We start from the raw sequence: 12,745 nt of genomic DNA on the forward strand, positions 1-12,745 counted from the left end.
TGTATACACGTCAGCTATTAAACTTATTAACTATAATTAAAATAAATAAAAAATTGGGCAAATCTCCAAAATAGCACATTTCTAAGTTTATATCACAAAAATAGCACTCAAAAACTAAAATGACCAAAATAGCATTTTATCTTTTGAAAAATGTAAATTTTTCTATTTTTCAAAATTTGAAATCTTTTTCCCAAAACCTCACTTCTCAACTCTAAACCCTAAAACCTAAACTCTAAACCCTAAATCCTAAATTCTAAACCCTAAACTTCACCCCTTGAGTACTATTTTTGTGACTTTTGGCCTTGAATGCTAGTTTGAGAACAAAAACTCGATTTAGTACTATTTTGGTCTTTTTCTCGAAAAAATTCTTACTAATCTCTTTGACCAAAAAAAAAAAAATCTTACTAATCTCTCTTCCTCAGAAAAGATAATTTTACTTGTGTTTTTGAACCGAAGAGACAGAGACTTCTTCTTCTTCATCGTCGTTGTCTTCTTCTTCCCCTTAGGTGTACAGAGTCCATACCTAACTTCATTTTACATAGAGAGAGAGAGACCAGAAGAAGAAACAAAATCGTGAAAAGGTGGAAACTTTTTTAAGAGTAAGAGATTGAAACTACACAGAAGGAAAGCGTGGCTAGATATCGATTAATCGATACGTATACTCCTGGAGTGTCTCTTCGCTGAAACTCGGGATCTTTGGGCAGAAACAAACAAGCTGTGTGATCCATCCGACGCCGTTTCAAAGTTTTGATCCAGGTTCCATATATTCTCTTGTTTTAAATAGAAGATCAGATTTGGCTTTAGATTTGGAAACTGTAATTGAAAACTATACAGTATATATTCTAGGATTTGAGAAGCAAACATTTGTGGAAACTATTCACTGACTTGTTTCCTCTTAAAGCAACGAGCTTGAATGATTGTGTGTGTGTGTGTTTGTCTTAGTTCAAAATTTGCATCTTGTGCAGTTCCTCTTTTGTTTCCTTGTATGTTTTGTCTCTATGGATTTCTGATAATTAAAAATGTTTTATTTGTGAAGCTTGTTTGAAGCGTTGTGCAGTGGGTTAAAAGAATATTTGAGGTTGAGGTGTTGCAGTATGCAATAAAGCCTTTTTTTTAATGAGATGAAGGCAGTTAAAGGGTGGCTTCTAGGCAGAACAAGTTATACGCAGTCTTTGCCTGGTGCTCGCCACCACCGTACTCCTCCTACAAAGAAACGAGTATGGATCATCGCAGTGGTTTCTCTGATAACAATGTTTGTAATCGGTGCTTACATGTTCCCTCATCACCGCAACTCCGCTTGTTATATGTTTTCATCTAATGGATGCAAGGCCCTTACTGATTGGCTTCCACCCTCGCCGAGGGAGTTTTCTGATGACGAGATCGCAGCTCGTGTAGTGATTAGCGAAATGTTGAGCTCCCCTCGCGTCATCGAAAAGACTTCTAAGATTGCATTTATGTTCCTAACACCTGGTACATTGCCTTTCGAAAAGCTATGGGACCTCTTTCTCGAGGTAAAGACTTCATCAATTGTGTCAGATGTTTTTGCTTCTGGCTAAGAAGATACTGTCGTTAATGAACTTTTTGTACTTTTATTACTTCACGACAGGGTCATGAGGGGAAATTCTCAGTGTATATACATGCATCAAAGGATACGCCGGTTCACACCAGTCGTTACTTTCTTAACCGTGAAATTAGAAGTGATGAGGTCTGTCTCTGATGCCTCTATATGTGGATATAATATGTCATGACATCTCTCTAATTTGGTCATAATGACTACATTTAGTTGGTGTGTGTGTGTCATTGGTTCTGTAGTAATTTTCATGATTGTGGTAATAGAATCATCATATATATATATGTATGTTTTTGTGAAGGTGATCTGGGGTAGAATATCAATGATTGATGCCGAGAGACGTTTATTGACCAATGCTCTAAGAGATCCTGAAAATCAGCAATTTGTTTTACTCTCTGATAGGTAATCTCTCCCAGACACTTTACTTGTCTTATTACTGAGTATTCTGAGGTTGCCATAACCAACTTGAGAGTGTTTCTTGGTTTTTGCAGTTGTGTGCCACTTAGAAGTTTTGAATACATGTACAACTATATGATGTACAGCAATGTCAGCTATGTTGACTGGTAAAGTCATTTTATTCAAGTTGATGAGATCTCAGAATCATAGTTACACATGATTCCAGATATCTTCCCGGCTTCTCTATACTAATATATATAGTTTTCTCTTACCCTTCAGCTTTGACGATCCTGGTCCACATGGAACCGGCAGGCATATGGATCACATGTTGCCGGAAATTCCAAAAGAAGATTTTCGAAAGGGTGCACAGGTAGAAAACTATTTCGCTGATCTTGTATTATGTTTGCATCATACACTGAAAATACATGTGAGATCACTGAAAAGATAAAGACTCAAATATAAGGAATCATTTATGTGTCATTGTTGGAACCGGTTTATATGACACTAGGATTTTAAGTAGAGCTGTGTGTAGTTATGTCTGCACCATCTTACATCTAGTGATGAAGCCCAAATTTTCCTTGCAAGTGATGAAGTGGTAAACACATTTTTTGGTTCCATTTGTAGTCATTGGGATGCATTTTGATCATGTGACAAAGACTGGCATGAGAGATTATTTTAACAAGTTTTCATGGTTTAGTTAACTCCGTCTATATATATCCGTGCAGTGGTTCTCAATGAAGCGCCAGCATGCTGTAATAACTGTGGCAGACAGTCTTTACTACTCAAAGTTCCGGGACTACTGTCGGGTGAGTATGACCTAAGCCGCAGAATAGATGCTTTTGAATCTATGAAAAATAGCCACACATTGATGGTAAGGCCTTGCTTTTTTTATACAGCCCGGTGTAGAGAGCAACAAGAACTGCATAGCGGACGAACACTACTTGCCAACATTCTTCCATGTGAGAATCCATTTTGATTCTATAACTAAAAGAAATTGTTACACTTTCTCATGTTTTCTTTATCCGTATCGGTGTGATAAATCTCTCAGATGCTTGATCCCGGTGGCATTGCTAACTGGACTGTGACATATGTTGATTGGTCTGAGAAAAAGTGGCATCCAAGAACGTACATGCCCAACGATGTCACACACGAGTTACTGAAGAACCTCACCGTATTGTCACTAAACTGCTATGATCTCTTAAAACTCTTCCTTTGCTTGCTTCTATTGGGATAGTTATTTGGTATATCTTTTGATCCATTTGCAGTCCATTGACGCAGTTTCACGTGTAACAAGTGATGGAACGGTACACGCTTCAAAACCAATTCATCTCCACTTGTAACCAGTTGTAAATCAACCTCTACCTTCATTATAACTCTCATGTCTATTTTCTTATGTCTGCAAAACTCAGGGTGAAGTAACATGGACACCATGCATGTGGAACGGAATCAAAAGACCTTGCTATCTCTTTGGAAGGAAATTCCACGCAGCTACTCTCAACAAACTGATCGACCTCTTTTCAAACTACACAAGCATGGCATAGACCTCAACGAGGCGTTTTGATTGATTGATGAAACGCAAAGCAAAAGAAGGTATTCTTTTCGACTGGGATTCTTTGGCCAACGTCCCATTACATACTAAGAACCAAGTTTTGGACTTGAGGAATAGAATCCCTAGAAGATATAACTCGCTGCAAAGCCCTTGTAAGAGAAGAGAAAATGATCTTGAGAAGCATGGGAAGTGTTTGGTGTATTTCTTTTGGTTGGGGACGTTGAGACATTTTAAACTCATCTGTTTTCACTACATCTCATTGTTATTTATATAAAATCTTAGCAGAGTGCTTGATGTTTTATACAATTTAAAGTTCAGCATCTGACCATACCCTCACTGAAACTCCAAAGGTGGAGTTTTATATCAAAAACTAATCATACAAATTGCTATTAAGCATTCTCCCTTTTTTTCAGTTCTCTAGAGCTACATTCTTATTACTGCATATTACAAAAAAATATTACAAACACAAACAACATTTGTTCAGTGCCGATGTCCGAGAGCCACCACCGGAATCCTCACTTTATGCCCTCGGCTACCTTTCAACTTCACCTCTCCGAAGCTGTAAACTCCAGAAACCGATCTCACGGTCAGAATAACAGAGAAAATTCTAGAAGCACCAGGTCTGAGAGTCATTGCTGGTGGGTTCACTTCAATGGCAGTAGAAGGCTGCATCCTAGCTGTTATGGTGTATGTTTCTTCTACCTCTGCCACATTCGTCACTCTCCTTGTTATGGTTTGAGTCCCAACAAGGTGAGAAATGGCGATGGATGCTGCATTGAAGTTTGAAGGATGTTTCATATCATAGTTGCAGGGCATGTTGGTGTAGTTTCTAATCTCGTGGGAATCAATCCCCGGTGTTGTGCACAAGAATCCTAGATAGTCCTCATAACCTTTACAAGAGAAAATCTTATTGACCAAAGAGATCAAAGATCTTTGTACATTATTGATGAGAAACAGAGAAAACAGTACCTGCATCAAAGACGAGGCCAGGATCTAGAGCAGCATGTGGATTGACATGACCACTTCCGTAATCAAAAGGAGTGGCTTTAACAAGCGTCACAGCTTCTGTGTCTGAATATTGCTGTGCCTGGAGAAGCCTTCCTGCTCTATCTATAACTGTTGAGGTCGTCATCAAAGCTGATTTGATAGAAGCTGGACTCCACTGAGGATACTTCTGCTTCACCAATGCAGCTATCCCAGCTATGTGTGGTGCAGCCATGCTTGTTCCTGATATTAGCGCAAATCCTTCGCCTGCTCAAGACACCCAAAGTAAGAAACTCTCAAAAGAACCTCCACATGTTTAGATGCTTACTTACCAACATAGTTAGGCTCGTCTGTTCCGTTTGGACACCAAGCAGCCCATATGAGATAACCGGGTGCAAGAATATCCGGTTTAAGAAGATCAGCATCTTGAAAGCTAAAGTCTTTTGTATTAGGTCCTCTAGCTGAGAACAATGCCACTTGAGGTGCTGATTTGTGATAAACAGGTGCTAAACCATCTCCAATGCTTCCCTCAGCTTTAAAGCTTTTCACTCGCCCTGTCCAGTCTCTTGTTGTACTGACATTGTAGTAATCTATCAAATCCTAAAGATGCAAAACACACATCGTTTTTAAGATTCTCACAAAACTAGACTGAGAGTTAAGTCAAAAACATAGAAGCTCTCATTTACCATTGACTTAGATACATCTGTGATCAGGATTCCTGGAACAGCAGAAGGAACAGGATCGAATTTGGTTCCTGGAGAAACATTTTCAACAACGAGAACGAAACCAGCTGCTCCGAGATGCTTCACTGTCGCAACAACTTTTTTGATGGAAGCTGTGCCAACAACGAAGTTGAAAGAGTACCCACAGAGAAGAATCTTTCCTTCAACAAGTTTCTTGTTGAAGACTTCTGGTCTCTGGCAATCAGATGGATTGTACTTTGACGCAGATGAATCCAGCAGAACATCGTTGGCAGAGACCAGTGTGTACAACCGATGAGGCCGAGTTGATGCTGCAGAAGAATACATAAACATTTCATCAAAACATAAACTTGTTATGATAAGCCAAATGTTAACATAACATTTCTTTTTGTTCTTACGTGATAGTCCCATCCCAGCCAGCATTTTTCCATTTCCAAGGGTAAGATGGTTTTTGTATCTGCGGTCATCAATTGCAGCTGCGACGGTAGTTATCCAGGGGCTATACGAAACCAAAGTTTTTGGAAATGGGCCTCCGTTTCCAGCAGCTTGAGCAACGAAAACACCAGCTTTCACGGCTCCAAGAAGTATGGCATCGAATGGATTCAAGAACGTTGTCTTGGTAGTTGTTGGTGGACTGTTGGGACCAACAGAGAGACTCAGGATATCTACTCCATCATGAACAGCCTGCTCATCATGAAGATCTCTTATTAATATCAACCAAGGCATTGCTTATGAAAATTAGCATATGCAGCAGTAGAATCATTACACTAAGCTGAGATATGTTCCATGATACCATGTGATGAATCCTTTCTATCAAGTGCTAAGTTCTTACTCTTACCTGATCAATTGCAGCAACTACATCAGCCACAAATCCTCCGAAAAGCCGGTAAAGAGCCTTGTAAACAGCAATCCTGAAACACATTAGCCTTTTAGCTTATGAAGGAGAACAAAACAACCTTTCATTTTCACTATCTATCTACCTTGCACGTGGAGCCATCCCACTTGCTCTTCCGAATTCATAACCGTGCATTCTCAACGGAATACCGTTATTCCCAGCTGCAATAGCTGCTGTATGACTGAAACAATAATCAGAATTGCTTAGTACAGTGAAAGGCTTCTGAGTACAATACTAGGAGACTATAAGGCCATAGAGATGAACCTTCCATGCCCATCACCATCCATTGGCGAAGCATAGTCAATATTTGGGTTAAATGCACCAGCCGCTTTAGCAGCTTCAGCGAAATGTTGGGCTCCAACAATCTTCCTGTTGCAGAAGCTCTTCTTGGTATGAGGATCTTCTTCACACTTCCCTTTGTAGTGATGAAGAGGTCCATAAGGTAACCTATGGTGAGAGGCAAAACTGGGATGATGAGGATAAATCCCAGAGTCAACAAAACCGATAACAATATCTTCTCCTGCTCTCTCAAAGCCACCACCCGTTGGCCACACATCTGTTGGAAGTCCCAGAAACTCTGGTGTATGTGTGGTGAGTCTTCTCACTTTCCAGTCTTTGTTTACAGATTTGACACCTGGGGTGCGACGTAGTGTTTCTGCCTAGCAAACGTAGTGGAACATGAATACAGAAAGTCTTAGAACTGATCTCAAAATCTTTTTTTTTTTACCTGTTCAGGAGAAACATGTACTGCAAATCCATTTATGAGGTGTTTATAGCTGTAAAGCTTTTTGTATGACCCTTCCTCAAAGAGCATTCCAAGGATCATATCGTGCTTCCTCTCTAAGTGACGAGCATACGATGTCACCAATTCACTGAAAGAAAAATAACATATGACCCTTCTTCTTTAATCATATATCCAAATGAAAGAAGAGAAACTATCTATCTAAGTTACCTTGATGTATCAATCTTCTCATCAGATTCAACAGCAGTTGCTTCATAACCATTTTCTCCACCTTTGTAACTTATGATTGGATCTCCTTCTATAGTCACAATGTAAACATCTGCTGTCACAGTAACAAGAAGCGCCGAAACTACTAAAAATATCATCCCCATGTCCATACTGGTTCGCACAAAATGAAGCTCCAACTTTTAATTTGCTGTAGAATCAAAATCAAATGAATGCATTAGCATCCTATAAATAAAAACTATCAGTTCACTCAAAAACCACAAAGATATTGAAAAAGAATGACATTAATCATCTAATCTCATACACTCTTCTCAGAGAGATAGTCTAAAAGGACCAACCTTCCACAAGACCAACCTTCCACAAGACAAACATATATTCAAGCAACTGACACAAGAATCATCTCAAGAACATCAAAACTGAAAATCCAGTGATAAATTGTAGCAAAAACCACCAAACAAAAGAACAAGGAAAGAGATTCATCTTTCTGACTGTTTCACTTGACAGAGAATCAAACACATAAAGAGCATAAGCATACCCAAAGGAAAGAACTTAAAATCTAAAACACAGCTTGAAGACAAAGAACCTATAAGTGTATAGTACTTACTCCTAGAGAAATTTGCCTAAACACAATAATCAAATAAAGAAAGTTCAGCTCCACCATATGCCATTTATATAAGAGAAGAAAAAGCTAGAAACCGAAAAACAGTAAGTACAGTATAACAACTATTGCTCTTCAATTAATGAGACAAACAAAGAAGAGGAAAATAGAAGAAAGAATCTTTTGCCTCTCAACCCTCTACATTTTTTAGTGTAAAAATTAAAATCATCAAATCAAAAAAAATATCAAGACTAAGTAAGAATAACACACACTTTCACAAACCATCCAAGCAAAGTATAAAACCCGGACGAAATAGAAAAGAAAAAAATAAGAAAGTGTCAACCTTTATGCTTAGAAACTGTAGGTTGAACAGAGTAAAATCCAAAAAAGGCAATAATGTGTACGAACTTACATTTGCTTCACGAGACGAATCCAGACGCAGCAATCAGACAAAACACACACACAAAAGTAGCTTTTTTGAGACGAAAGGTTATAACTTTATTATTCACTACATTTGCAGAAAGAACAAACCCACAGAAGAAACTGGTTCAGATCTTTTAATAGAGTGGTTTTGATTCTGGGTTTTCTTGGTAGAAGAGAGATCTAGCAAAGGATCAAAATGAGACACGAGAGTTCAGTAAAAATAAAAACAAAAGAGTTACTGTGATGTAGTGATGAATGGAGTGTGTGTGTTGCGTTGTGTGGGGTAGAAATGGAGAAGAAAAAGTAATAATTTTTCTTGATATTGCTTTATGAAAAATAAAGGTGTTATTAAGGAGACAACGGAGCGAAGATGATGGCGACTAATATTAATTGTTATATGTTTTAAGAAGTGTTTATGGATTTAACAGAAAAATCCAATTTTTTGGGTTTAGTAGTGGAATTTACATAAATATCCGATTGTCCGAAGGTGGGGAGGAAGGAGAGTGACCATTCGCGCGCGAGATTGACTGTCAGTTTGTAGTTAAATGACTATTTTACCCCTCAAAAAGTAGATGTGTGAAATCAATGTTTTGTGTTTTATTCAGTGAATAGTTATGTGGATTTATTATCTGTACCAAAATATTCAGGATGATTTTCAGAAAATTGATGATTTTACTGTTTCATGTCATTAGTGGTGCAATAGTTATTTCACCTTTTACATTTATAAAGTATTTTAAAAAGGTATCTTTTTACCTGAAAAATATTAGCTTTGGCTATCCATACAGAATTATGATGTGGCCTAAACAAACTTAAATTGGAAGATTGTTGATAGAAAACAAAGAAAATAAGTTTGAGAGAGAAACATTGAAAAGTGCAAAGAGAAAATTATAGTGTATATATATATATTGTTGACTTAAATTGGTTACAGCCTTATTACAGGTAAAAAGTTGAATATATTTTTTGCTTGATAAAAGAGTTAAATATTAAATTCATAATTAGAGGGCCAGTGTTATATCTCTACTATATAAAAGAAACTAATTTAAAGACTCCTAAGCTATGCCACATCAGCAAAAATATTTGTATCCAATCAAAGTTACACATTTAACAAGCTTAAATAAAATCCAACCTTAGTCGAAATCCGTTCTCTAATCATATTACAACGAAATCTATTTTCTTTAAACAACAAATTTTCAAGAGATTAAATATGATCCACATTTATTCAGCCAATATTTTTCCTCACCTTCCCATACCTTTTCTCTATCCTTTCTCTACAGTTTAAAGAAAAATCAATAGTCCTCATGAATCCTTTCTCTACAGTTTAAAGAAAAATCAATAGTCCTCATAAATCTTATATAATTAAAAAAGTTTAATGAATCATTTATTCAAATTGGCACAAAACAATGATGAAACAAATAGTTTTTAAAAATCAAATAATGTATAAACATATACAAATAATTTATTCCAAAAATGTTATAAAATAAATAGTAAAATCTTAGCGAAGAGATAACATAAAATATATAATAAAACTAAACTTATATATTTGTTTTCAGTAGTATGGTGATATGAATAAATTAAAAAAAACAAATCAAACTATTAATTTAAAACAGTTTATTTTTCAAAGTATAAGAGCATTAAAAATTTGGATTAAAACAAAAATTTAAATATTTTATATTTGATGGATATACAATTTTTTGGATGAAACATTTACCAAACACTATTATATACTATTTCTCCTATTTTAAAATATTCAATATATTTATAATTAACACCAGATCAAAAAAATAACAGCTGAGAAATTACATAAATGTAAAATAAAAAACAAAGTGAAATTTATCAGTTCAAAAAAATCACAACGAAAACTCAAATTGATCACCATATGTTACACATTACCTTAGACATTTTAATTTTTTGAAAAGTAAAATGGTATAAAATATTCAAATATATAAAGATGTAAAATGAGTTTCAAAAATAATAATAATAAAGATGTAAAATTAAGTTTATAAGGTACAATCCGCGCGTAGCGCGGACAAGAATTCTAGTAACTCAATAATGATGTTTGTTTTCAATCATAAACGTGTCTTTATTCGAAAAGGCATAATGAAACCGTAAAATTTACAATAAATAGCTTAAGGGAGACTACTCAATGATTTGGAAATCCATACTGAAATCTAAAGTTGGGATTTGATCATATTATTTGAGATGATTTCGATGTCTTTATGAAAATTTAGAAAGTTCTTATAGTTTTGCATTGAGATTTATAGAAATTTACATCAATATATGAGATTTGGAATTTGTATATAATTTTGAAGTAACTCTACTATATTTTAGATAATTACAGTTTTTAGTAAATAATAGAAAATGCCATTGAAATTCATATAATTAAATACTACATGACATCATGACATTTTGAATTTGTATATAGTTACAAAAAATGTTCACAATCATTTGAAATTTTAATACTTATAGAAAAGTAACAATATATTTAAAATATTTTGAGAAATCGAGATTTCAGTAACCTATTTTTTAAGAAGAGAAAAGGAGAAATCTATGAGGTTATATTTTAAAAAATTATAGAAAAGAAAAAGAGTACCCAACTGTTACCCATAATTAAAACGTAAATGCTAAAATCTATGAGGTAATATTTTAAAGAGAGAAAATCAATATAAATATATGTACCAAAGAAGCCAAATGGCGTAGTAAAAGTGTAAAACCAATTTTAGAAGACACGCAAAGCTCAAGTTCGTTACTTCACTTTAGAGGAACAAGTATGAAATCAAATTAAATTTATTTTGGTCTTAAGTTTGGATTATTTACTATAAAGCAAATTATCTTCATCTGAAATTGTTGTAAGGTGCGAGTAGATTTTCTTTGCCATGAAATCATGAATTATATATGGCTTTAAAAAGGGAATTATATATTTAAAATTGTATGTGTTGGGGATGGATTGCATCTCTCTATAAGTTCCGTCAAATAAGATAGCTCCGTCCAGTGGCGAATCTAGAAGTTACTTTTACCTTGAGTAAAATTTTAATATCAGTGTATAATTTTGAATATCAACAGGGCAGTATACAAAAATGGTACACAATTACTTGAAATATGAAAGCAAGATATGAAACGAAAAAGACGAATATATGACAAGAATGGAGGATACCATGTTCGTTTAGAAGAAAATATTAAGGAACGAACACTAAAATATCTTTCAAGAGAAAGTAAAACAATACTCATCATAATGTTAGTACAATTTCATCTTTGTAGAGGTCGCATATCACTTTTTGTTGCTAGATTAAAATACTTGAATCATATATATGTTGGCAGAGAGGAAGCTGGCTCGTCATCAACATATAGACATCAAGATTGTTGAGCAGCAGATAAAACAACAAAACGGAGATCTGGAAACAAAAACAACACATCTGTTGGGATTCGTCAAAGACTGCGTCAGAGTCTGCGTCAGGAATCTATTAGAAACTTCGTCAGGATTTGGTGATATAAATCAAACAAGATTGCATAATCTAAATCAAGACAAAGACGTCATATTAGAAAAGGGAAATATCACTTTCATGAATATAAAAATTGATAGGATCCTGGAAATATTACTTTCATGGAATTATGAAAGTTGACAAGTTTTTTAGAATATTTACTAATAAGTTTATGGAAATGGGCGAATTTCTTAATCCAACTAGGTTAATGTAATTAATTCCTACTATATAAGAGGAGCTCGTGTGTACTATTCTCTCTTGTCCAAGTAAAGCATATTGTAAGCTTGAGAGAGAGAGAAGTTTTATATCTTTGTTCTTAAGATTATAGTGGATTACCTCTTGTTAAACTCCCAAAAACATATACATTATAGGTGAACTATGGGTACTTGTGTCCATCTTCTATATTTTCCGTGTTCTTCTTATGTTTTTCATAATTCTGCAAACTCATACTTTCTAACTTACGCCGTCGAGTTCGTTAGAGAGTGTGTCAGTGAATTTGTACATTTAATTCTGATTTAAAGTCAAACTGTTCTTCCCATTGTGGTTTCAACGACATCAAAGAGGCCACCACTTGCAATATACTGTGAAGTCACAAGAGCCCCAATGAAACCTCAATTTCCAAAAAAATGGTGAATTTAACTCTCTCATAGAGCACCATCAGCCATGATCTAACTCAATCATTACTCTCAAACATTTAAGTATTTGTTACATAAATAAAATAAAAACAATATCCGCGAGGCTACGTGGTCAAATTCTAGTTATAGCCAAGAACGATGGCTGCAATGGCATGATAGATAAAACCATATCCAGTGTCATGTGGTCATGGCATATGATATGACTTGATACTATAAAATCTCATATTCACGTGCATAGTACAAGCAACACGTTATCACATAGTTAAGCCAAAAAAAAACACGTTATCACATATGGACTCACAATCTCCATATTCACGTGCATCTATCTATACACACTACGAACATAGTTCCATACACATTTTAGAAATAAGATTCTATGACACTGACGGCAACATTAGGGGATTGCGTAAAATCGCATCTACCAAGAAGACTATTCCTCACTCGATCAGTCGGCCCATATCAAGCCCAAACTAAACAGTTTTCTTTTAATTCTTTACCCGGGTCGGATCTACCCGTTTCAGTTGCACACACGTGAGTCACGTGACTTTCAT

The 12,745-nt window shown here is 35.3% G+C and overlaps 2 protein-coding genes across 8 annotated transcripts; one reads left to right on the forward strand and one right to left on the reverse strand.

Annotated features, from left to right (window-relative positions):
* The first annotated feature begins 379 nt into the window (after nt 1-379).
* Nucleotides 380-3,816, forward strand: LOC103837950 (glycosyltransferase BC10). 3 transcript variants are annotated; one of them, XM_009114345.2, is made up of 11 exons: nt 380-756; nt 1,122-1,511; nt 1,607-1,705; nt 1,872-1,972; nt 2,062-2,133; nt 2,246-2,336; nt 2,692-2,772; nt 2,863-2,925; nt 3,015-3,137; nt 3,232-3,270; nt 3,376-3,816. In XM_009114345.2, exons 2-11 carry the CDS (start codon nt 1,122-1,124, stop codon nt 3,505-3,507), a joined length of 1,191 nt encoding a protein of 396 aa, XP_009112593.1. In that variant the 5' UTR covers nt 380-756; the 3' UTR covers nt 3,508-3,816. The 3 variants fall into 3 exon arrangements, with proteins under 3 accessions (XP_009112593.1, XP_009112592.1, XP_009112594.1); XM_009114344.3 differs by having other exon boundaries at nt 383-756; nt 1,037-1,511; XM_009114346.3 differs by having other exon boundaries at nt 383-756; nt 1,128-1,511.
* A 32-nt stretch (nt 3,817-3,848) lies between these two features.
* On the reverse strand, nt 3,849-8,490 carry LOC103837951 (subtilisin-like protease SBT2.5). Of its 5 annotated transcripts, none has more exons than XM_009114347.3 (11): nt 8,073-8,490; nt 7,048-7,252; nt 6,823-6,967; nt 6,360-6,754; nt 6,181-6,276; nt 6,039-6,111; nt 5,599-5,884; nt 5,186-5,511; nt 4,832-5,099; nt 4,485-4,766; nt 3,849-4,405 (listed from the first exon to the last, which is right to left on the reverse strand). In XM_009114347.3, the coding sequence occupies exons 2-11, from the start codon at nt 7,212-7,214 to the stop codon at nt 3,996-3,998; spliced, it is 2,448 nt and encodes an 815-aa protein (XP_009112595.1). In that variant the 5' UTR covers nt 7,215-7,252; nt 8,073-8,490; the 3' UTR covers nt 3,849-3,995. The 5 variants fall into 5 exon arrangements, with proteins under 5 accessions (XP_009112595.1, XP_033136742.1, XP_018510390.1 ...); XM_033280851.1 differs by lacking the exon at nt 8,073-8,490 and adding an exon at nt 8,004-8,022; XM_018654874.2 differs by lacking the exon at nt 8,073-8,490 and adding an exon at nt 7,933-7,965.
* Between the last annotated feature and the right edge of the window lie 4,255 nt (nt 8,491-12,745).

Source organism: Brassica rapa, chromosome A09 (genome assembly GCF_000309985.2).
Source record: "Brassica rapa cultivar Chiifu-401-42 chromosome A09, CAAS_Brap_v3.01, whole genome shotgun sequence".
NCBI lineage: Eukaryota > Viridiplantae > Streptophyta > Magnoliopsida > Brassicales > Brassicaceae > Brassica > Brassica rapa.

Bases quoted from the DNA above. Each gene is read 5' to 3' on its own strand.
- LOC103837950 (XM_009114345.2), top strand. From the start codon at position 1,122: ATGAAGGCAGTTAAAGGGTGGCTTCTAGGCAGAACAAGTTATACGCAG. The intron at 1,512-1,606 runs GTAAAGACTTCA...ACTTCACGACAG, and splicing joins TATGGGACCTCTTTCTCGAG to GGTCATGAGGGGAAATTCTC. The intron at 2,134-2,245 runs GTAAAGTCATTT...CTTACCCTTCAG, and splicing joins AATGTCAGCTATGTTGACTG to CTTTGACGATCCTGGTCCAC.
- LOC103837951 (XM_009114347.3), bottom strand. From the start codon at position 7,214: ATGGACATGGGGATGATATTTTTAGTAGTTTCGGCGCTTCTTGTTACT. The intron at 6,968-7,047 runs GTAACTTAGATA...TTTTTCTTTCAG, and splicing joins GAGAAGATTGATACATCAAG to TGAATTGGTGACATCGTATG. The intron at 6,755-6,822 runs GTAAAAAAAAAA...TACGTTTGCTAG, and splicing joins TACATGTTTCTCCTGAACAG to GCAGAAACACTACGTCGCAC.